Source organism: Amblyomma mixtum, chromosome 5 (assembly GCF_055824585.1).
Source record: "Amblyomma mixtum isolate Tamu chromosome 5, ASM5582458v1, whole genome shotgun sequence".
Taxonomy (NCBI): Eukaryota; Metazoa; Arthropoda; class Arachnida; order Ixodida; family Ixodidae; genus Amblyomma; species Amblyomma mixtum.
Genome location: NC_143016.1, coordinates 159,907,911 through 159,929,418, shown reverse-complemented (window position 1 = coordinate 159,929,418; position 21,508 = coordinate 159,907,911). Strand labels below are relative to the sequence as shown.

At 43.4% G+C, this 21,508-nt stretch overlaps 1 protein-coding gene across 1 annotated transcript in view; it reads right to left on the bottom strand.

The window, feature by feature from the left end:
- Window positions 1-270: 270 nt before the first annotated feature.
- The window catches only part of LOC149344293 (calcitonin gene-related peptide type 1 receptor-like), a 123,343-nt gene continuing 102,105 nt past the window's right edge, over window positions 271-21,508 (bottom strand). Inside the window, exons 5-19 of the mRNA XM_089542588.1 lie at window positions 21,347-21,432; window positions 18,672-18,834; window positions 17,534-17,653; window positions 16,041-16,147; window positions 10,191-10,282; window positions 9,085-9,211; window positions 8,801-8,954; window positions 8,556-8,622; window positions 6,589-6,655; window positions 5,883-5,968; window positions 5,385-5,517; window positions 4,744-4,785; window positions 3,967-4,056; window positions 2,499-2,562; window positions 271-846 (exon numbers count right to left, since the gene is read on the bottom strand). Coding sequence (XP_089398714.1) covers window positions 824-846; window positions 2,499-2,562; window positions 3,967-4,056; window positions 4,744-4,785; window positions 5,385-5,517; window positions 5,883-5,968; window positions 6,589-6,655; window positions 8,556-8,622; window positions 8,801-8,954; window positions 9,085-9,211; window positions 10,191-10,282; window positions 16,041-16,147; window positions 17,534-17,653; window positions 18,672-18,834; window positions 21,347-21,432 — 1,421 coding nt within the window. The 3' untranslated portion in view covers window positions 271-823. The remainder of the gene's footprint in view (window positions 847-2,498; window positions 2,563-3,966; window positions 4,057-4,743; window positions 4,786-5,384; window positions 5,518-5,882; window positions 5,969-6,588; window positions 6,656-8,555; window positions 8,623-8,800; window positions 8,955-9,084; window positions 9,212-10,190; window positions 10,283-16,040; window positions 16,148-17,533; window positions 17,654-18,671; window positions 18,835-21,346; window positions 21,433-21,508) is intronic.

The window sequence follows — 21,508 nt, the reverse complement described above, 5'->3', positions numbered from 1 at the left end:
TGATTTATTACGCACAGCTCCATGCTTTTTTTCAAGTCCTCCTGTTGCCGTCAGTCTATAAGCCGATCACCGTCCCGCTGCTTCAAAAGGAGGGCTTGTGGCGCCACCACCATCAATGAAGCGTGCGAATGGTAGTGAAGAATGTACAGTGTTTGCATTTTGTCCATGAAATTTATTCAGAAATGATTCACGCACAACGCCTTCTCATCATCTTCGTCAAATGAGATGGTGGTGCTCCGACAGCTGTCTTCCATTGTCCTTGTTGTACACAACAATATTTCTAAATGCAAATTCAACGCAGCTGGTTTTTTCGTCTATACAGAACAATACATTTTTATATTGTGCTTCTGGCATAAAGTCACAAACTAGTTTCACTTTTTGCCAGACAGGGCCAACATGATGGAAGGGATACAGTTCATAGAACGAGAGCAGGGGATGTCCAGGGAGCGTAACTACATGTCATGCATACGGCTGAACTGATTGCTTTGCTATCAGCTTCTAGGTTACGAAAAGTGCACTCACACTCACTGGTTTCTGGTGCTAACATAGCAATAAAAAAATGGCACGTAGTTTTTGTTCGGAGACATGTAAAGATACTGCGCACAGCTGAAGGTGATATACAACACTTGCACAGGGTGGGTGGACTAGGTTGACGCGCGCATCCTTTCGATTCACACGAGTGTCCCGCACCTAAACGTATTTGAAAGCGACACTGAAGGAGCAACAAACAATAGATTGTTCGGCATCACAAACTTCGGCTTCCGTGTGTTTTTTTCAGAGCATCGTCTGCTGGTGCTTGGGTGAGGCCGAAGGGCTTCGGCCGTCAGGTGAATGCCTTGGCATGAACTGCGAAGAGAGCAGGTAAGGTGTTAGCTCTTGTAATATTGTGAGAAAAAAGTAACCAAATATATTGCCTAGCCACGCATTGTTAATATAGCAGCCGCACTTAATGACGGTCGTCGTATAGTCGTCATCGTCGAGATCTACGCCGGGACAAAGGTCTGTCCCGCGTATGCGGGTGCTTTCCTACTCCGGCCGAGGCTATCCTACCCCATGCAACCTCTTATAATCTCAGCTCGCCTTGTGTTGCTGCATCCCACGCCATTCAGAGTTAGTGGTGTTAACCTGACAGACCGTCGGTCATGGACTCTCCGCAATATATGCCTCGGGGAAATATACTACCTCTTCTTCCGCGCGACTTTCACTTCACTGAGTTGCGGAAGAACACTGTTAACTCCAATATGTTTTGTAATCTATGCTACCCTTTTCTAACTGCAACTGCAACTAATTAACTGCAATAACACTATCAAAATGCACTCTGCCAAAGCCCAAGTATGAAAGCAGTATTCAATACGACTCTATTCTATGTTAACAGAGTTACAACACAAAGTGGTGCGCCATGCAGAATTGAGGAATTGGCTGTTACCACTCCATATCCGCACCATACATTTTTCAAGAGACCACACTTCACAACATCGCCTTCGGTAAAGAATCACAATTAAAAACTGACCAAATTTCACAGACTGGGCAGTCATGCTGCAAGAAAATTCTGCCCCTTCTGAATAGAGACACGTGGAAACCATGCACACAACATATTTTTTTTGGGGGGGGGGCGGGGGGGGGGGCGATCAGAAACTCAAGTTGATGGGTATTTTTGTTTTTACGCAAAAACACATGTTTTCCTGACAGCATACAATCACATCAGATTTTGAGCATTTCCAGCAGGCCATCAGAGTAAATCTTTTGTAAACAGCTCCAGGCGAGGTTATAAAGAGTTACATTTATTGGAGTACCTAGCCGATATGTAAAATTCCAATGTGCAAAAAGGCATGTCATACGGATAATTTCATGTGCAGGCGCATAACAAATGAATTGTGGTCAGTGATACGAAAAGAGCCAATAAAGAGGTTTCGAAACCGGCGATATTGGAGAGCGATATAGCACAGACATTTCTGAAGCGCGATTTGCTTCCTCAAGGCATAAAAGGTAATGGCTCTGCATATCGACATAGGTCCACACCGAACGCAACAATTCTGAGCAGCTAGTTGTCGCCCTATCAAGTTTTTCGAAATTAATCCGTGGGGTAGAGTGTTCATGGTCAGAGAAACAATAGACAAGAACAAGGAATCCAAAGTGCATAACAGTATGTGGTAACGAAAAGAACACTGCAATGCAGCCTTCGAAACTTTCTGCAACGCTCAATTCAGGAAACTTTATAGAAAACCGTAAAACCGTAACCAAGTGAAAACCTGCGTGGCTGCTGTGAACAATTGGCTACAAACATGCTGTGCTTGACAACTGGTTTTTCCATTGAAGTCTACAAAACAAACAACAAAAAGTAATTAAGAAACGCGTTAGAAATATTTTACATTATTTTACACTATTTTACACGCTATTTTACACTATCATTGCGGCCTTGCTGTTGTAAGGCCACTAACAAAAACTTCGTATAAATGTGCTCTGCGCTGTAAATGCGCTTCAAAACGAATGCGCCTCACTTGAATGCGGAAGGGCCTGCACTGGATGTATGGAGAGACTGGAGCGCAAGCTGTGATAACGGCGCTGTAAGAGGAAGCGCCATGGTGATCACCATATTTTCTGTAGCACAGAACCCCACACAGGAATGCAATAAACAGAGTATCAGGATCCTGCGTTTAACCATTACTGTATAATGTCAGCAAAACAAAAAAAAAACGAATAAAATGGTCTCACGTGTACTCATATCTAGTCACTATAAAACAAGCGCACATTCTATAAACTATAAACGTAAGAGAGAAATAGAAGACATGAAAAGATTACTTCTTTTACTTAGTTTAGAACAGAACGACGTCAGCTAGAAAAAAGAGCTGTGCCTCAAAAAGATATCCAGAAACGTTTTATAGACTGTAAGGTCTGTATGAAACAGCAAACTGTTATTCTGCCTCATCAGATTTTTCATATTTGCGCCACCCACTTTCTAGCAAAATATGCGCACACTCTGCGCGCTATGTATGGAAGATGCCACATCTATAAATGTCTGTATTAAAAAGCTTAAATACATCGCCCTCCTCTCGGCTGTCGCTCTATTTCCGACGTTATGTTGATTGTACCATCATTACTTCAAGCAAATCGATGCGAAACATCGAGGAGCAGGTATATTGCTCCCATGCGAGAGATAAATGAAGTAACTTTTATTTAAACATGCAGTCTAGGCCTCCAAGTGTCCGTCTACATTCCGAACACGGCATGAGTTCGCCAGTGCGGGAGATGTACTGGATGCATTGGAGGCAAATTATTCTCTTAAATTCGTACTTCAATTTCAAAGCGCCACATTCACAGGAACGACGGAACACGACCAAGTGAATGTCGATGTCAATGTTGCTCTACGCATTCGGTCTAGCTTCGCACAGAAATTTTCTTTCAGGTTTTGATATAGCAACAATTTGACACACTTCGTTGGTAAAAAACAACGCATCAACTTAACTAGCTGACATCCGCTGCAGAGTATTACGTACTATCGTGGTCAAGATTTGCCGGGACACTCGAGTCGAACATGGGCTCATAGGTTCTACTTCCGACTATATCTCGCCTGTTTTACTACCACCCATTACACCAAGTGAATAAGACTTTCACCTCCGCAAGTGCGTCCCGAGTCATCAGATAATAGCTGTACTATCGGTTTTGAGATGTAGCACTGGCGTCCTGGAGAATTTTCTTGCAACAATATATACATAAATAATACCCGGACAGCGTATAAAGTACGTAGATATAACGTAGGCATGCTTGAAAGCGAGTTCACACATGGCACACCGCAGAATGCAACATTCATGCTCAAAGAGACATTATAGCATGCAAAAATGGCATGCCTTTTGCTCGTCAACGTATTTAGCCGCACATTTGACATTGCACAAACTTAGCTCAACAGGCAGGCATTTGCACACGAGGCAGTCACGATGCTGTGCTGTCAACTTTTTCCACGCAACTTACGCTTATGCTGGTGTTTGCATATGACATCCGCCGGCCCTCGTACGCAAACCATGGAGTTTGTGAAAGGGTTTTCCGAAGGACGCCAAGCACCTGCAAAATAGTGTAGGCACAAGCGGCAACTTTGCACAAGACTGCACTATATAATCGGTATTTGTCTGTGCGTCACTTTGTCATTGTCCTAAATTGCAGATGCGCGTTATATTACTGCAAAAAAGGGACTGAATGTCTTTCCTTTACACAAGCTGCAGATATCTTGTATGAAGAATGTGTTTTGCCTACTCACTTCACGTCGGAAAAACAATTTACATTGAAGAGGTAAAGATGATCACAGCCTCAAGGCCTTTTCCGTGTCGCTTTTCCAAGATCAGTGAAATCATTGAACTAGTAGACATCCTACACTCGTTAAACAGACTCCTTTTTTGAACTTAGAGAAACTCGTCTGCGCTTCTTTTTTATCTAGCGTTCTTGAACGACTGGCCGACAGTACCTTCTTAACATATGCCTAGTCACATACTTCTGGAATAAAAACAACCTGGCCGGTTTAGCTATACCCCAAAAATTTCAAAGGGTATGAAACGGCTCATTAGACGTGGTAAACGTTGCGTGGACAAAACACGCGCGACACAGGGTCAGACAATGAACGCTAAAAAAGGTGCACGTACTTTTGCTCATGCCACTATTCACAAACTGATTGCGGCGCTAAGTTGTTCGCCAAAAAGATAGTTAAGCCCAGTATCGTTCCTGCTAAGATCGAAGAGAATAAGTGCCCTGACTCACCTCTCCGTTGAAGAAGCAGAATAGAAGTGCAACGCAGAGACCCTGTGTGCAAAAATGAAAGCAGGGGCCAGAAAGATTTAGTTCTGAAACTAAATGGAGCGGCTCTTTTTTTACGTATATGGGTAAATCAGGCATGACGACAAGTAGTGACTGTTTAAGTAATATACGGGGACAAAATCCATTATTCAGTGCTTAGACAAAATGCTTTTCGGGCTACACTGACCATTTTATGAACTTTCTTCGTTGTACCTTACTACGCGCATGTCCTGTTTGTGCCGTTAATATCAAAGTAGTTTGCCAAAACGGGGGAAAAATAACTAGAGAAGTGTATGCTGGTAAGTTATGGCGCATTTTAGGCATTGAAAGCTGAACCCGCTAGTATCAAGCACGGAGTCTACCTCAAACTGCAATCGACACGATAACCTGCGAGCCTTATGAAGGTAATTTGCTTATAGACATGTTACCAAAAATGGCACCGAGCTGTTGTACTCCCCGCCATTCGAAATTAATATTGAAATTTCTTTCCGACTAGCAGTGTTACCAGGCTGCATTACCAGTGTTACTGACCGCTGCATTACCACCCATAAAGCAACGATATAATGTACACAACAATCTTCAGTGAAAAACATGAAATTTCGTACCTGTAAGGAAGTAACCAGCGCTGATATGATCTCGTATGCGAGAAATATGGAACCCTTGTCCGGCCTGAAAGGAGTCACAACGTAGTGCAAGCCCAGGAGTGGCAGCAAGATCACAGTGGCACGCACAGCTTTTCTGCAAAAAAAGAAAGGAAATTCTTCAGCAAGAGAGGCAGCCTGCTATTCAAAGGAAACAACATAGTGGTGACTGCTATCACAGTTTTCATGTCAACAACATCAGCGTACCCGTTGTCTTCAAGAAAATTTTATCCCCCTCGCCCCAAACTGTTCCGCCTGTTTACATGGCTTGCATGACAACAGTGTTCGAGAAGTAGTGTCGTTGCGATGTGATCAGCAAAAATGGGTTCAACCGCGCACTTCATTCAATACTGGCTCGTGACCACGAGCCCTAAACAGCCAAAGTATGTGCTTGGCTGTTTCGCATAACTGACGCAACGTAAAGTCTGAACATTCACTTTTAAAACCGATATGAAAGCTTACCGTGTGCTCTCATTGTCTGGAGAATTGACCGCCCGCAGTTTCGTGACCAGGACTCTCACAATGTTCACGAGAAATGCAAAACTGAGCTGCAAAAGTTAAAAGCAGAAAAGAAAAAGTTCTGTGGCACCTTGTGAAAATGCCACAATCATCATGCCTGCAATTTCAGTTTATATTTGTTTTTGATTTCTTTTTTCAAAGAAACCTAAACACGCACATATTTCTTGCCTCACTCGTTTCGTTTTGCCATTACGTCTCACTATAAACCGCCTGTGAGGTAAAAGTGCTTATAGAACACGTTAAAAAAGCAAGTTCTCTCCATATGCAGAAAATCAAATGTCATTTTCTGATATTGCGAACTGCGCAAACCCAGCAAAACGTTTTGTGCAAGATCTACCACCTAAACAAAAAAATTGAACCTAGTGGGCTAATTTTTTCTCCCCAGAAATGAATATTAAGAACGAATTGCCAGATAAAGAAGGCTCATTTCCTGATGATTATTGAACGAATAATTAAGAGCCCTGAAGAACTGGAAACAAATAGATAACAGACAGATTATTTCTACTTATTGTGTAAAAACTGCTTCTCTTTTGAGAAACGAAATTATTTACTCGTCAATGACAAGAATAAATAACATGCGGATATTAAAATTTCTCTGCAAGACATGTGAAAAAACACCTTTCCCATTAGGAAAAAAAAAGATACTTACCAATATTGAGATGCAAACTGGAACGCTGAGTATGTATGTATACCAGACGTCGTGCTCGACCCAGCACCTGGGGGAGTTAAAGTGCATAATTTTAGGTACACCACGACACAATTGCTGGGTTTAGTTGTCCAGCACATACATGTGTGCAGGTTTTCTAGAACAATGATATCTGCATATTCATAGATGTACACCTCGCGTCAAAAGTATACAGCCCAACGGGTTTACTTTCGAGACCTTCAGCGGGCCTCGTTATGCATACTCAGCGACGGTAATCTCTAAACGATAAATGGATTTGGCCCCGCCGCGGTGGCTCAGTGGTTACGGCGCTCGGCTTCTGGCCCGAAAGACGTGGGTTCGATCCCGGCCGCGGCGGCTGAATTTCGATGGAGGCGAAATTCTAGAGGCCCGTGTACTCTGCGCTGTCAATGCATGTTAAAGAACCCAGGTGGTCGAAATTTCCGGAGCCCTTCGCTACGGCGTCCCTCATAGCCTTAGTCCGTTTAGGACATTAAACGCCAGTATACCAATACAAATTCCAATAAATGGATTTGAGTCCTCAGTGCTCCCAACCTTTGGATTGCTGGATGTTCTACGGATCCCCGCTTAGTAGCTTAAAAGCGAATCACTTGGGTTATATACTTTTGCCGGAGACTGTGTGTAGTAAATGCGCGACTGAAGTCAACTATAAAGCAGGGTAATTAAATATTATTATTCGACACAGTAATAAATTTTGATACCCTCGGTATTGATTCAATATTTACATGTACTCACCACCGCCAATACCGCTAAAAAGAATTCATCACTACATTTGTATTGTAGCGCTGCCGCGGTGGCAAAGTGGTTGTTGTGCTCGGCTTCTGGCCAGAAAGACGTGGGTTTGATTCCGGCGGCGGCAGTCGCATTTTGATGAAAGCGAAATGCAAGAGAGCCGTGTACTGTATGATATCAGCGCGCGCTTAATGAACCCCAGGTGGTCGAAATTATCCGGACCTACACTGCGACGTCCCTCGTAGCCTAACTCGTTTTGGGACGATAAACACCGTAAACCATACAAGCAATTTGTGCTGATCTATCATTTTTGTGCACCCGCCAGAGTGACTATCTTGATCCACCGGAAGAAGAAGTGAAAATTTACTGCCGTTGCACAGCTTCTGCCCTGTGGATGGCGCATATAATGTCCGTCGGAAAAAATATGCCTTCAGTCACATTTATTACGGCGGTATGAGTAATTAGGCGAGATTCGCAGCTTACGATTATAAGTGCTGCTTTTCGCGCGCATTTTTATTTTATCGTAGTTGCCAATAAGTCATGAGCACTAATTCACGTTACACAGCATCGCTAGGCGGCATGTGCGCCTGAACCGTTATCTTCAAAGTTGGCATTCCACACTGCTCGCACGGCAACCGGTTGCTGAATGCTCTGCTATCAACGTAGCATAGGCAGTCAGCGCGCTAATGACCGTGCGCGACGCCGTATCTTGACGCGACAGTGCTGGAAAGGGCTTAATCTGCGAACAAGTTGAAAGGAAACAAAACTGGAGAAGCGCCGAGCGGCAAGTACGTGAAACTGAAATGGGCCTCCGGGTGAGCTGGCAGTTTCGATTTCGTAATCGCATCCGTTCAGCCAGTTTTCCGGCTGGTGATGAATACCCAGGCACTCGTTCACGTGGCGAGAACTTCTCGAAATGGACGTGTCTTGCGTAATGGCAGCACGCAACGAGTCAATTTCCACCGGTGCCTGAAACTTTACGACTAGAAAGCTAACTGAAGCATTCATTTTTCGTCGTCGTTACGAGGGTGCTGGAGTGGAACGGAGTATGCGCGTGGCCAATTAGTTAGCCAGAAGAATGAAAAAACAACCATCGCCTCAGTGGCGTTATAATACTCCGGCCCTGACAGATTCAAAATGCTGGTAAAGCAGGAAAAAGAGAGGAACACAACGAGTAAAACCCATATATGGGCGCTTACATTCTCGATGCTTCCCTGTCTAAGCCACGAGTGACTCCATAGCCAATGGTTGGAAGCAGTGGAAAACCTGCGAGAAAAGCAACCTCGTGGATCTCGGCACATGTGGAAAAAGTGATATACATGTAGCTAAATCAGCACGCAATCCCGTAGCAAATAGGATAAACTAGGCTTGGGAAAGCGATCGGATAAACTTTTTTTTTCTGTAAAAGCAGGGCTGGCCCTTGTCCTATACACGTATTACTCACCCCATCCAATAAGCAGGAACCACTTGATGATGTTGTCCTCGGCGATGAATGCCAAAACAAGCAGCGTGTGCAGGTACAACCCTTCACAGAACATCCACAGGTAGTTGCACAGCAAAAAGTACTGCGTCACCACGTGCAAAGCCTGGCACCAGCTCTGCAAAAAAAGGTACAAGTGAAAGCCACACATCTCTTTGTGCTGTCAAACATTAATCAAGATTATTTTTTTTTTTTTTTAAAAAGTAGCTTCGATCGCTATCCGTGGAAGAAAGCAATTAGTTCCTTACCGGATTTTCCTCGATAACATGCGGCTGTGCGATGACATTTATGTACCACATGATCCAACAGAAGTTGTTGATTATGAACGACGTGAACAAGTTCTTGTGGATGGTGATTCTTCTGCAGCGCAGTGATCTGCAACAGTAAAAAAAAAATATCGCTGCCTGAAAGTATCGAAAGATACAGAAACTCGTATGGGTATAATCTACCACCCGACCGCATTCTGGGAGATTGGGCTAAGATATTTAACATGGTATGTCATTTCTTACGGCCAACATAGTGTTGCTTTCTCACTTTCAGAGGAAAGAAAGTTATTTTCGCTTCCTCTTCTGAGACATTATATATTCGCGGAGGAAGGCAGTGGTGACGCAGCTGTTCCTTTTGATTGCTCTGCTTCAGTTCCATATATTTGATGCTGAGAACTTACAAGTTGTGGCGCAAAACACATTTCCTTTACAAAGTAAACTCAGAGCTGAATGAGCGCCAGTTATATATCATCCAGCTACCTAATACAGATTTACAGCTGAGACAACCATAGGCCACCTTGCATGACTTAAAAGATGTGAATGTTTTTAATGTAACTCCTATAACAGCGATCAAGAGCTCTTCTTAATTTGTGCAGGACTTGTTAAGTTCCAGATTAAAAGATCTATTCTGCATTTATACAAGAAGAGATAACCGTCAAACGACCGGAAGACCACGTGTTTCCAAAATGCAATACGATCAGAAAAGTTTGCGTCAGAAGCATAGTGGCGAGGTTCTTTATGACAATGTGAATGACAGCTGTTTGCTAAGCACATTTGCAACTCAATAACCCAGCTGTCTATACTATCTGCCGCACATAGAGATATCTACGTTTTCAATGAACCCTTCTGCATGCGATTTTACTGATGTGCACAATAAGTTACTTATTTACTATCTCTTCTCTCCATCACACCTTAAAACACAAAAAGCGGTCTCGGTCACATGGCCATTCGCCAACAGAGGAATTCGGGAGTACGTGGCTACTCTCTACAATGCCACAGTGTGTTAAACTCATTAGATGATCGGTGCTAAAAATAACTCTACGGGTCTCAGCTCTATACGTGGAACAAATACCCGATTGCCTACTCACCTGAAATAGCAAAATATGAAGAGTGACAGCAGGAGGGCAACCAGTGACACTGAGTATCCTGTCACGTACAGAGAATTCACCAAGTTCCTAAACTGGAATAGAAGAGTAATATATGGAAATTACCATTTCTGAAAAAAATCTCTCCATGAGGGGAACAACACCGAGTGGTTTTGTGGTGAAATATGCGAGAACTTCTTTTTTCATGAAATCAACAAGCGTTTGATCCACTGAAATCCCCCTAGAGTAGGAAGCACGAAGCAGGACCGGCTCAAAGGAGAGATGGAGACAGTGTTTTTTACAACTGAAGTCTTGTTGCGGAGAGGAAACAAGAAAAGGTCCTCTGCGCCCGTTCTATCGGACACGCACGGTGCATTTTCACATTCTCAGCTTATTGTGTTGGAGGCAGATAAAATTTTTCAGGATTGTCTTCGCACTGTCTGTGACCTTAACAGGCCGCTGCAACGTCACCAGTGCCTCTGTTCTGACTGCTGCCGTATTGCTCACTACACCACAAAGTTTCTTTGGGGAAATGAGAATGCTTTACATTTCTCAGGCCTGTTGCTTTGTTTTAGAAGGAGGCGTGTATGCTAGAGCTATCATCCCAGATCCACGCAGAATTTGCTTCATTGGGATTCCGTACACTCAAAAGAAGTAAACAATTTATTTTTTCGTGTCTTGGCTTAGTACTCACAAAATCATTTAAAGGTGGTTCAAATGCTAACTTCAGATCGAAAGAAAATAAACTGACGGCGGCTTGCAAAACGTTAGTTTATGAATTAATGGGCTCTTAACTGAACGTCGTCCGCTTGACAACAAGAAGCGTAACGTTTTGCCTTATGTACAACGGCAGTTTTCGCACGGCATTAGGAATGGGATAACACGCTACTATGTGAACTAAGTATTATCTGCTTTTATTAAGTTTTTGTTAGCGCTGATAGACGTGTTACTAGCAAACACAGAGACTAGGACGACAGAGCCACAAAAGATACAACAACAAGCACGAATGAAAGGGGGTGCGTTGTAAACGTGGATTCATTTATCAGATGACTTTGACGATTGTGACAAAAGTTACGCAGGTGAAGAGATGGTTTTCATTAATGCGAGATAAAGAGAAATCAAAGATAATTTGGGGCTCCCAGACTTATCAGCGCATTGTCGGGAATGCGAAGGGTATGGGACAAATATTCATCACACAATTAACCTATTTGGACAGGCATACATAGCAGTGCCCTCGTGGCATACCGGGAAATGTTGCACAATCGTACATTTCGGCTTTAAATTCTTTGTGAACGCAATTTTTCGCACATCCTAAGACTGCCTCTAACAACAATAACCCTTATATCTGCACATACACCCTCGGGGTACTTGTAGTTTTCTGCTATTTATTGTTTAAACACCCCCATATCTTTTTATGACATTCTTATCTGGTCAGTGCGAGCGCAGGAGATACATTGAAGCCAGGAGTTTGCTATGCACTTGAAGTTTAGGCCATTTGAATTAATATTCTCATAAAGTAAGTTACAATATTCCGCAGTTGCCTCAGATTTAAAACTTATGCTCAAGGAAGCTACATTTGAATCATCGAAGCGTTCTTCATAGCCAGGAAAGGCCCCGATTGGACCTGTCAGCCTTAGGTTATATTGCAAAAAAAAGAGCTTACGCACCTTTGCATTCGCAATCTTCTAGCATCCTGCAGGTTTTTTTCTGTTTTTGGGCTAGGTTACATCAACCTGGGCTTCTAGCACTGTTGTTTGTACTGTTTCTTTCTTCATGTAAAAAATTGTACGTATCCTAATAAAATAATTAAGCTTTGAGAAGCACTTCTGTAGTCGACTTTCTTACCTTTTTGTCCCGTTCTGCACTTCCTACTCAATATAAATACCGTCCGACTCACCCGACCCACTATTTTGCAGAACTCACTCAAACGCTGTCTTAGCTGAGGTGAGCGGTGTATTTCTGTTCAAAGCTAGACAACACTGCAGAATCGCGGATGCTTGCCATTGGCTCCTTCCTACCCGAACTACGCGAAATTAGGAAGTCGTGGTTTCGGATCCCACCGGCAGCTTTGTTGTTTTTCCTTATGCTTTATAATTAATTGTCTGTAAGTGAAAGATTAATCACCGTATTATTCCCTTGAGCAACACCACAAAAAAATAAACGTTCCCTATGCACCTTGGTTTCGGTGGCTGTTTGAAGCCTTCATGTGACTCTCATTGGGATATCCTGAGAATAAATACGTACGTATTTATTCACGTATGGAAGGCGCACGCATAATAAAAGCACGCCCTACTTTTGCTGTTAAAAAGTTCGATTTTTTTCTGCCTCGCGCAACGAACCTATCCTTTCATTTTGGCGTGCGTTCTGCTCATTATGATAGCAATGCTGGCATGCTCAGTATTTTCAACAGCAAAACTACTACTCAGTACTAAAAAGTTCCATCTGCCGAATGTCAAGACAACTATACATCATCCTGAGGAGGAACCGCCAATAAGAATGTTCCGCGAGGAATTCGAGTACCAGCAATAGCCACGCCTCATCAGAAAGTTTTTTTTTCTGATCTCCCGTATTATTGATTGTAGCAACTTGCTGCAGTATGAATCCCCTTTGCACATGTGAGGTCTGCTAGAGTGAATTAACTATTGTTTTGGTTCCTTAGAGCATGGCTTACGCACCACTACATCAGTTACATATGTAAGTTTAAGATGAAGGTTTTAGATTACGCTTTCGAGTGCGGAAATGATACTGAATGGTACGTTTAGTTTTAGAAGGCGGATAACGCTGGATTAAGTATTGATTTCTCAGTTAAGCTTTGGTGCCGTTTTAACCCCTTTAATTGTAATAATTGTTGTTGTTTTGCTAGTTCGTGAATATCTGTAAAAGGTTGAGAACTGTGCAATGAAACACGGCCGGAAAAAAACACGGTCAAGGACTGTCCTTGTTTCTTTCGCCCCCGTCACCTTGAAGTTATTTTAAAATAGTTTACCGCGCGTAATGAGCGCAACCACGAAGCTTTAAATATTTTGGGGGAAAAAGCGCACTCATTTTGCGAGTAAATGCCCCATGACAAATTTTTCGCTTGAAAGGTTTGGTTCGTATGTAGAGTTTAACGTTCTGAAGGTGCCCATGAAGTGAAGGCCTCCGGAATAATTTAGAACATCTGGGGTTCTTTAACATGGGATAATATTGCACATCGCAAGGAAGTTTTCACATTTCGCCTCCATTTAAATGCGGCCGCCGCAGCTGGAATTCGATCCCAGGGTCGATGGTATCCCGGGAACGTGAAGTCAGCAGCCGAACGACAAAGCCACTGAGCTACGGCGGTGGAGTTCCTAATAGGTAGAGGCAAGCTAGAAGGTTCAAAGCAGATGACGTGAGCAATTATCTAGGAGAAAAATCATCCAGTGTATCAGTGAACGAAATAATGTAATGGCCCGCCAACAGATGCTACTGAAGGATTATCTTGAATATCAATCTTGTACATGTGTGCATGGCTCTCTGAGCATTTGCGTATATGCATCCTGGTGTGAATAAGTGTGTGAGGTTTTTGTAAGTGTATGTGCGGGGCTCGAAGCGGGTCATTGAACTGCCTAGAAGTGAAATGAGATGGCGGATATGAAAACAACTCAGAGTCTAGAGTTCATGACAAAAACAAAAGAAAGGAGAAAGGAACGGGTGAAAGATGGGCTGACAGTGGCGTAATGCTATCGCGTACGGCGCCTTCGGCTGCTATGCCCACTTCTCATCTCATAACGGCGGACAGCGTTCGAAAAATTTCGGAGCAAGGATATTATTGCGCCAAGAGGGCACGAATTCTTGCGCCATCGTTCAACTCTATAACTTATGTTTGCTGTGAAAGCTTGAGAGAGCTACAGTAGCGAAGAAAAAGGTATGATATTTTCAATTTTAACGCATAAATTCTAAAATCACAGATATAAAAAACCTATTTGCGATTTCTGAATGTATTATGATGCAATAACTCTCTCTTCCGTCTGGAGTTTTTAGAGGCCTAACTGCTCGCCTTCAGTTCATTTTCTATTTCTGATCTTTCATGGGCGCTTCCTACTGCGTTCATTTTCCGCCTGTTCTAAATTATTATTAATTTGCTTTCACTTTCAGGTGACATATGGTGCGGTTACATGTATTACTGCATACTTTTATGAGCGATGGGTGGATTGTAATGTTAACGTGACGCCATCAGGAGTCCTCAAATAGCAGTTATCTGCGGCATCAACAATGTGATGAAACACCAACAGTTTTTATTAGATTTCAGAGTAGCGCAGTCCACGAGTTCACAAGTTTTAAGAGAGATAGGCTCAGAGTAGCAGGAGACACGCCAGAACAACCAACCAAGTTGACGAGAAAAACATTGTTCGCGCGAATCTAAAGTTATGACTGACTGTTACCGACATTTGAGAAGATATGACCTTGTTATCAGACTCTACAGTAACTGCATGAACTGTGAAAAGTCATGTGCAATGTGCTGAACTAAACGACAGCAGCCGAGCTCAAACTACGCACCACTGTGAAAATAATTGGGTTGCCAGGATGATGTAGGTAAAGGCACATCCGGGGTGGATAGGTCACGAATGGAATATAGTGGTTTAATTAGATCAATCGAAGTTCTTCTCGTCCGGGAATGGTGGGATTCCGATGAATACGCTACCCTAAACGCAATTTATATAGAGCTCGTTGTCTGCTTACCACGTTAAATCACAAAGGTGGGAATGTATTAACACAAGGATGATTCTCCGCTCGTGTAGTTTGTCACCTTGAGTGTAATCAAGGTACCACGAACCACGAGGTTGATAAGGCGTTCTTGAAAAGGTAGGCAAAAAAGTATCCGATATTTCAATATGTGTTTCAGAAGAATTACGACCTGAAGCACTTCTCTAGGCTTGCGAAAGACTGGGTGAAGAAGAAGACGGTGAAGGCTATGGAGTGGATAAGCCACCCTACGGGGTGGCGTCGTCCGTCGTCTGGGCGACAAAAAAGCCTGCAGCGCCTACCATAAAGTCGACAAGCTGCTGCAAGAGTGGGGACCATGGGCTAGACGTTCGCTGGTAGCTTTCTGGAATTCACGCTTCACCGGGATCAACAAGCGATCACCGGATAAGCCTTGTGTGTGAAGTATTGATGCATTAGGTTCTTTTGAAAACGATTCTTGAAACTGTTCCCTTATTCCATAATAAAAAAAAACTTACAATGACCAATGCCTTCACGCAGCGCAGAAATAATTTTTTTAATGACTTTGCTGTGGGCAGAAATTGTCGCCTAATATGATGATGAACATTGGTTGCTACTGTGTAAAAAGTCTTATATTGTCATGCCACCAATGTCCTGAGGAAATGTTACTGCGCTGAAAAATTCAAATTCGAAAAACTGAAATGTCACTTTCTTTTTGACCACTAGTGTATGTCCCGTCACTGCGCACTCATTTTGAAAAAAAAATGAACTCATCCACCTCCTCTCGTTATTTTAACATTTCGCGCATTGGTTAGAAGAAAAACATAATCTTCAAGGCTGATTTCTTGTCAAAAGCTGAGTTCTGACATATATGTCAGTGTCACCACTGTAACGGCTTTTTGGCACCCTAAAGCCGCTTTGACTGTTTAAAAATTCGCGAATACAGGCAACGGTAATCATACCGTTCGCGCTGGCCTCCTAACCCTGAAAAATTCAAAAACCCTTAAATACGTCCTCTTCTAGAAGCTAAATTTCTTCGTTTTACTATACGTGTCTTTTAAAGACGCATTTGTACGGCGAAGTTGTGAGCATGGAATACCCACTCGCGTATTGGGTGGTCTTGTCGTTCCGAGCACTGAGGCAGGCGTGAAAGTAATGTGCACGTACCTGCAGGTCGTGGGTGTCCACACATGCCGTATAGTTGGACCAAACGTGGCCAGTGATCGGGTGGCGGAACCATGTTCCGTTCGCTGTGCACACTTTGTGAGCTTTCCCTAAACGAGAAAATCGCACACGCACACACAAAAGAAAGTTTGATAATACTGCAGCCCAAACTCAAGCATTAGTTCCACGCCAGCCAAGTGAAGAAGTTTATCTTCTTCACTGGTTTCTCATTTTTAATCTAGATTAAGTTATGGAATGTTGGTCTGGGGAACGACCACAGCCTATAGTTATAATAAATTAATTTTCGCAAAAAAAGGTACTAAACTTGTGTGAGAACTATAGAGGCGATGCGAAACTTATGGACCGGGCCGCTTTTCGCTTAATACAAGAAGCTAAAAGCAAACCAGGTTTATTACTTTAAACTGCTGCAGTGTGTCCATCGAAAGAAACTACTTATCCATCCAAGAGAACATTGCAGTACATACCCAATCCGCGATCCTAAACGGATCTTCTGATTCGGTCGAAATTGTGGTCCTCAAATGCTAACTTTTCAGTCTACTAAACTGTTAAATAGCTCTGGAATGCACATGGATTTCAACAAATACTTTTGTGTTTTTAGATGTGAATGCAGACACTTCTTGGTTAATTTAGCAATTTCATACACAACTCAGCGATATGTGTTATTACTAGACAGTTACCAAATCGATTGAATCGCCAATACGTGTTTCGTGGTTTGCACATGAAATATGGTACGTAATGCTTGCCATTGGTTGCAAAATTGTTCTGGTGTTCTATTTTTGCTTTTTTGGTTCACGATGGGGAGATGGCACCGGGTGAGCGCGAAAACGTAAAGGGAATGACGCGTATTCCTTTTGCGCTATTCTTCCATCATGAACGCTATCCGACTCGCCCAACTTTCGGCTTTACTTCTCTTGTGTATTGGTTTTGATGTTTGTAGCGCCGGTTTCGCACTTGATGTTTCGTATTGCCTGTGCCCTTTGTGTGCAAACCGGCATGTGTTAACAGAAGCCGTGTTTTCTTACAACTTTGGATCAATTGAGACGGATTTGTAGGAGGGTAAATTTTTACCTTTTAAGAGTTGCTTACATTGTATAACTACTACTGACCGAAGTATTATGCCTGAGTTCTCTTTGTTGCTGTAAAACTTTGTACAAGAGGCCAAGGCCTCGTCAGGGTCTTAGCCTATAGCCTTGGCCTCCTCTTAGACACTGTCTGAGGAACAAATAAAAGGAAAAAATTGCTTTTTTTATTCAGCCTGATGTGTAAGATAAAAGGTGCACTTTTCTTCAAAACAGAAGAACGGGAAAAACCAACGTCTTCTACCAAGAACTTTATTCAAGAGTCAGCGTTCTCTCTCTTTTAGTTTCAGCCGCAGCTAAATGTCAAAACATTTGAGCGTAAACTACGGTCCCTTGACTGCTATTGGTATAAACGTACAAAAGAAGTGCTTGTGCCGACAGCGCAAATAAACTTACTTGTTGACAGGAATCCGGCCACGAACTGCGGGCAGGGAGCAAACGCAGTCTCGCCGGGAGTAGTATCGTCCCAGCAGCTCCAGCCATCCCATGTTCGGGGACAAAACGATCCGTTGGCTCCTGCGTTTAAAATGCATTGCACGGACTTCGCGGGTGTTCACAGAGACACAGCAGTACACCGCGAGAAGTGTTCAGGCGACACGGTTTGCTTTTCAGCCATTACTGGAGCTCTCAAGGCTTTCGTCCAACTGTAAGGCGAGGAGAACCCTTTTCTTAGCCTGTCGAAGACCTTCGGTATTTAAGATGCCGTGAACACTCCGCAGCGCGGCTCAAAAACAGACCTTGCGGCCCAAAGACATGCTACCAATCCTGCGCGTGGCCAGCCAAACGTGGCGCGCTGTCCAGTGATAACCACCTGCGTTAGCAGCGACGTTAAGTGCATGCATAACTCAAGTGCTGCAGAGGCTGTGGACTGGGTCCATCCGGCTTGTGATTAAAAGTGAGAATTATTCTCGCCGACATCATGGACAAAGCGGCCACCAGCATTAGTGCAAATGGGCGCCACTAATCACGAGGAATGGTTGCGCCCTCGACGCTTGCAGTTTTGGCTGCTCAGCTACGTGAGTGCGTGGGCGGCTACTAACTCAGCTTCCTTCATGGGTCGCGTGCTACTGCTCGTCCAGAACTTCCATCATAGAGACAGTGCTTTCCAAACTTTTAATCGCAAACCTTGACGCCTAATCACTACTTTCCTACCCGTCGACCTCAGAGAGGACCTTAGCGGCAACGCAGGAGCCTACACAAATAGCGCTACCGGTGCTGTTAGGACCGGACTTCGTGTGTTTGCGGGAACATCTCAGTGATCTCTACATACAGAGCTGCTGATAGATGACAAAAAAGACAATCATCGGGTTCCGTCAGCCGTACATTTAGTACGATGGAAACTTCGGTGATTATTCGGTATAGGCGCATATTCGGGGCAAGAGCGCAACCGAACTAAAGACAGTTGTTGGTATCGTTTCTTTCTTCTTTCTGAATTCTGTCGGGTTGCTGTTGTACGAAAGACAGTTTCTGTTCTTTCCTTGTTCTTTTTGTGTTTCGTCTAGTAGCGCTGTTCCACCCAACATGCAGCTCGTACCTTTGTCTGGGACCGGTTTCAGTAGAACGTGTTCGAGGCAGTGCTTGAAGTGGTCAATCTTCTGCTGCCACATCCAGTTCTCCCCTCGTGGCGAGCTTTGTTCCCACGGAACGTACTCTCCTACCTCGTCGGCAATGTCCCACAGAAGATCCAGCTCTGGGTCCTAGAGTGAATGGACAGGCAAGTCAAGACACCAAGTCCTATGCCACCTCAATAATTGCACGCAGCGAGAACTGAGGTAAGTATTATGACACCATCGCTTTCCTGAAGAAATGAGCAGCCAAGGGGAACAGGGATAAACAAACTATAGGTGTCTTGAAAAACTTGGGATTCCAGATCTCCGAAATGCGAGCTCATTACTCCCTCTTGAATAAAATATGGTGTCTGTCTTGTCTGGGAACATTTTAGCACTCGCTTTTAGCACTGTCTGCAACTACATGAGCAGAGAGAGGTTGGGAAATGAGGGGCTCGTTTTGACACACATATGAAGGCTTCAAGGCTGTTCGCTCTTTCTAACCACATATGTTTTTTTTTGTTCGGTGGGAAGTTTCTCTCAATTGAAATATTGGTGAGGAAATCAATTTACCGCGAACTGAAGTTTGACTACACAAATTCAAATTGTAGCCACAAAATTCAGAAGTCCTGAAACTGGAAGCTGCGTTCCTTGTGCATTGTGCAAAAGGTCGCCCTTGCCAGTTCTGCTACAGTGGCGGCGCTTTGATAATTAGATGATACGAAGAAGGACCCGGGTTCTATTTAAGATAGCTGGTGTGCTAATATTTCCACGAATGCTTCTCAAATTGAGTGCAGCGCTGGCAGCTTTGGAGCATGAACCACGTAATTGTCGAAATTAAAATAGCCCACTTTTCTTCTTCATTTATTTTCAAATGAACTAAACTGCAACGGCTTTGTTACATCGACCCGCCAATCATACCCCATTTTTGATAAGTTCTTACGACTTTGATTTTCGCGGTTCTCACTGCAAATAGCTAGTTACTTTAGCTGTGTAAAGTTCCCAACTAAACAGGTTTATGCATTGCAGTGTGCAGTCCTTTGTGAGCTAATCGCTCGCAGATAAATTAATTTGGCGTGTGGCGAGGCGCCCATGGTGACTCTGCCCCGTTAGAAAAAGGTTGGCCCTATGTCGGAAAAAGTTAAGTTCGGCGGACTAAGCTAGCATCCCCCTTTTTTTTCGTAGAACTGTTTCATTTCCAACTTTGTAAACACACTGTATAGACTTTCCAAGATCCTCTACTGAGCCACTCTAGTCCCACACATCCAACAAACACAGGAATAGAGTTGGTCTAAGCTGCCAAATAACTGTCGAAGTATAGCTTCAAAATCGAGACAATTCCCTGATCGCGCAGCATTTTAGACTTTTACTAGGTGGCCGTGTAGCTAAAATTCACAGCAGGATGGATAACTGGCGAGGTGGTAAATATTTAAGATTTAGAAGCCCCTGAACAACACCAGATGAGAAAGCGGAGTCTCCCGAAGTGCTGTTTTAAAACATAGCTTTTGTGGCAATAATTAGAGGAAAAATTAAATGACTAAACAGAGCGCTCGTCCAGCGCAACTTTCCATTATTTTATTCGTTTTCTTCACACTGAGGCCGAGAAATATTTTTTAAATCACGGATTTAGTCGTCCTGGCTCAACAGAATATGCAGCGCCTTCTGAATGGTTATAGCTATTAATTGTCCTCCATCCTAACCAATAGCTTAAATGGCGTCCTGCTCAAACAGGAGAATAACTTTCTCCGTGAGACTAGCGCCCTAGCGCTTCTATTTGCGTGATTAAACATTGAATGTGTTACTCCTGAGTTCGAGACACTGCCAGACACTGCGATACTCTCTTCTCATCCCTGAGTTATGAGGTTCTGCCGGGTTACCAAGCTGTTGAGTCATGTGCAAAAAGACCCCTGCACTGCCTCATCGAACTGCATCAGTCCGCCTTATAAACTACCTATTGAATGCTTGAGGCCCCGGTCTACATGTTCTCAACATTTTGTATTCAGCTAATTTAGTACATACATCATAAGAATTTCTTGTTCCGAACTACTATATGCTGCGACACTTAGTAGTAAGCGTTTAATCTGCTAATCAGGTTTGCAGCACACTGCCGCATATTCAACGCATTTACGAGTCCGTTTGGTGCATTCTTATCTCGTAGTCTGAGTCTCTGCTAGATGACTAATAAAGGTAGCGTTTCAATCACTAATGTGTATCATGGTGTGGTGCCGTAAAATATAGTAGCAAAGAAGGCTCGCACATAATATTACTATACATCAAGCACTGCAGGGTACTTCGTCGAGCGCAACAGGAATAGTGGAGGCTAAAATGCTGAAACAAGTAGCAAAAGTTTTTTTTTCAATTTCTTATGGAACAAGGTTGATACGCTTAGCACACTCATTATAATGTCATATTACCGACAGCGTCAGCAAAACGACCTGAAATGGCACTTACAGAGAGGACAAAAAAAGCGGCGATAGCTTAACTGCAATGAGGAAGCAGTCAAAACGCTCTGAAATGTGAACAAAACGGCGCAGAGCGCCGTGTGCTTTGACTAATTGTAGCCGTTGTAAAACTTCGGATTGCGAAGTCTTTTGAATGTTCTTAAAATCAGCAAAATGAAGTTGAGGCCCCAGTACTGGATGGCATCGAGGTCGAAGCTTACGTAATCTGCAGAGCTTGTGCAAGAGGCGTAATTTCCCAGGGGACCTTTCCAAGCTCCCCGCATGAGACAGTGGTACCACGCGGTTCCTGCAATGGGGCACACAGGACTTGTAAGCAAGAAAGTTGGAATGAATATGGACGATAAGAGCAACAACTAATTTCG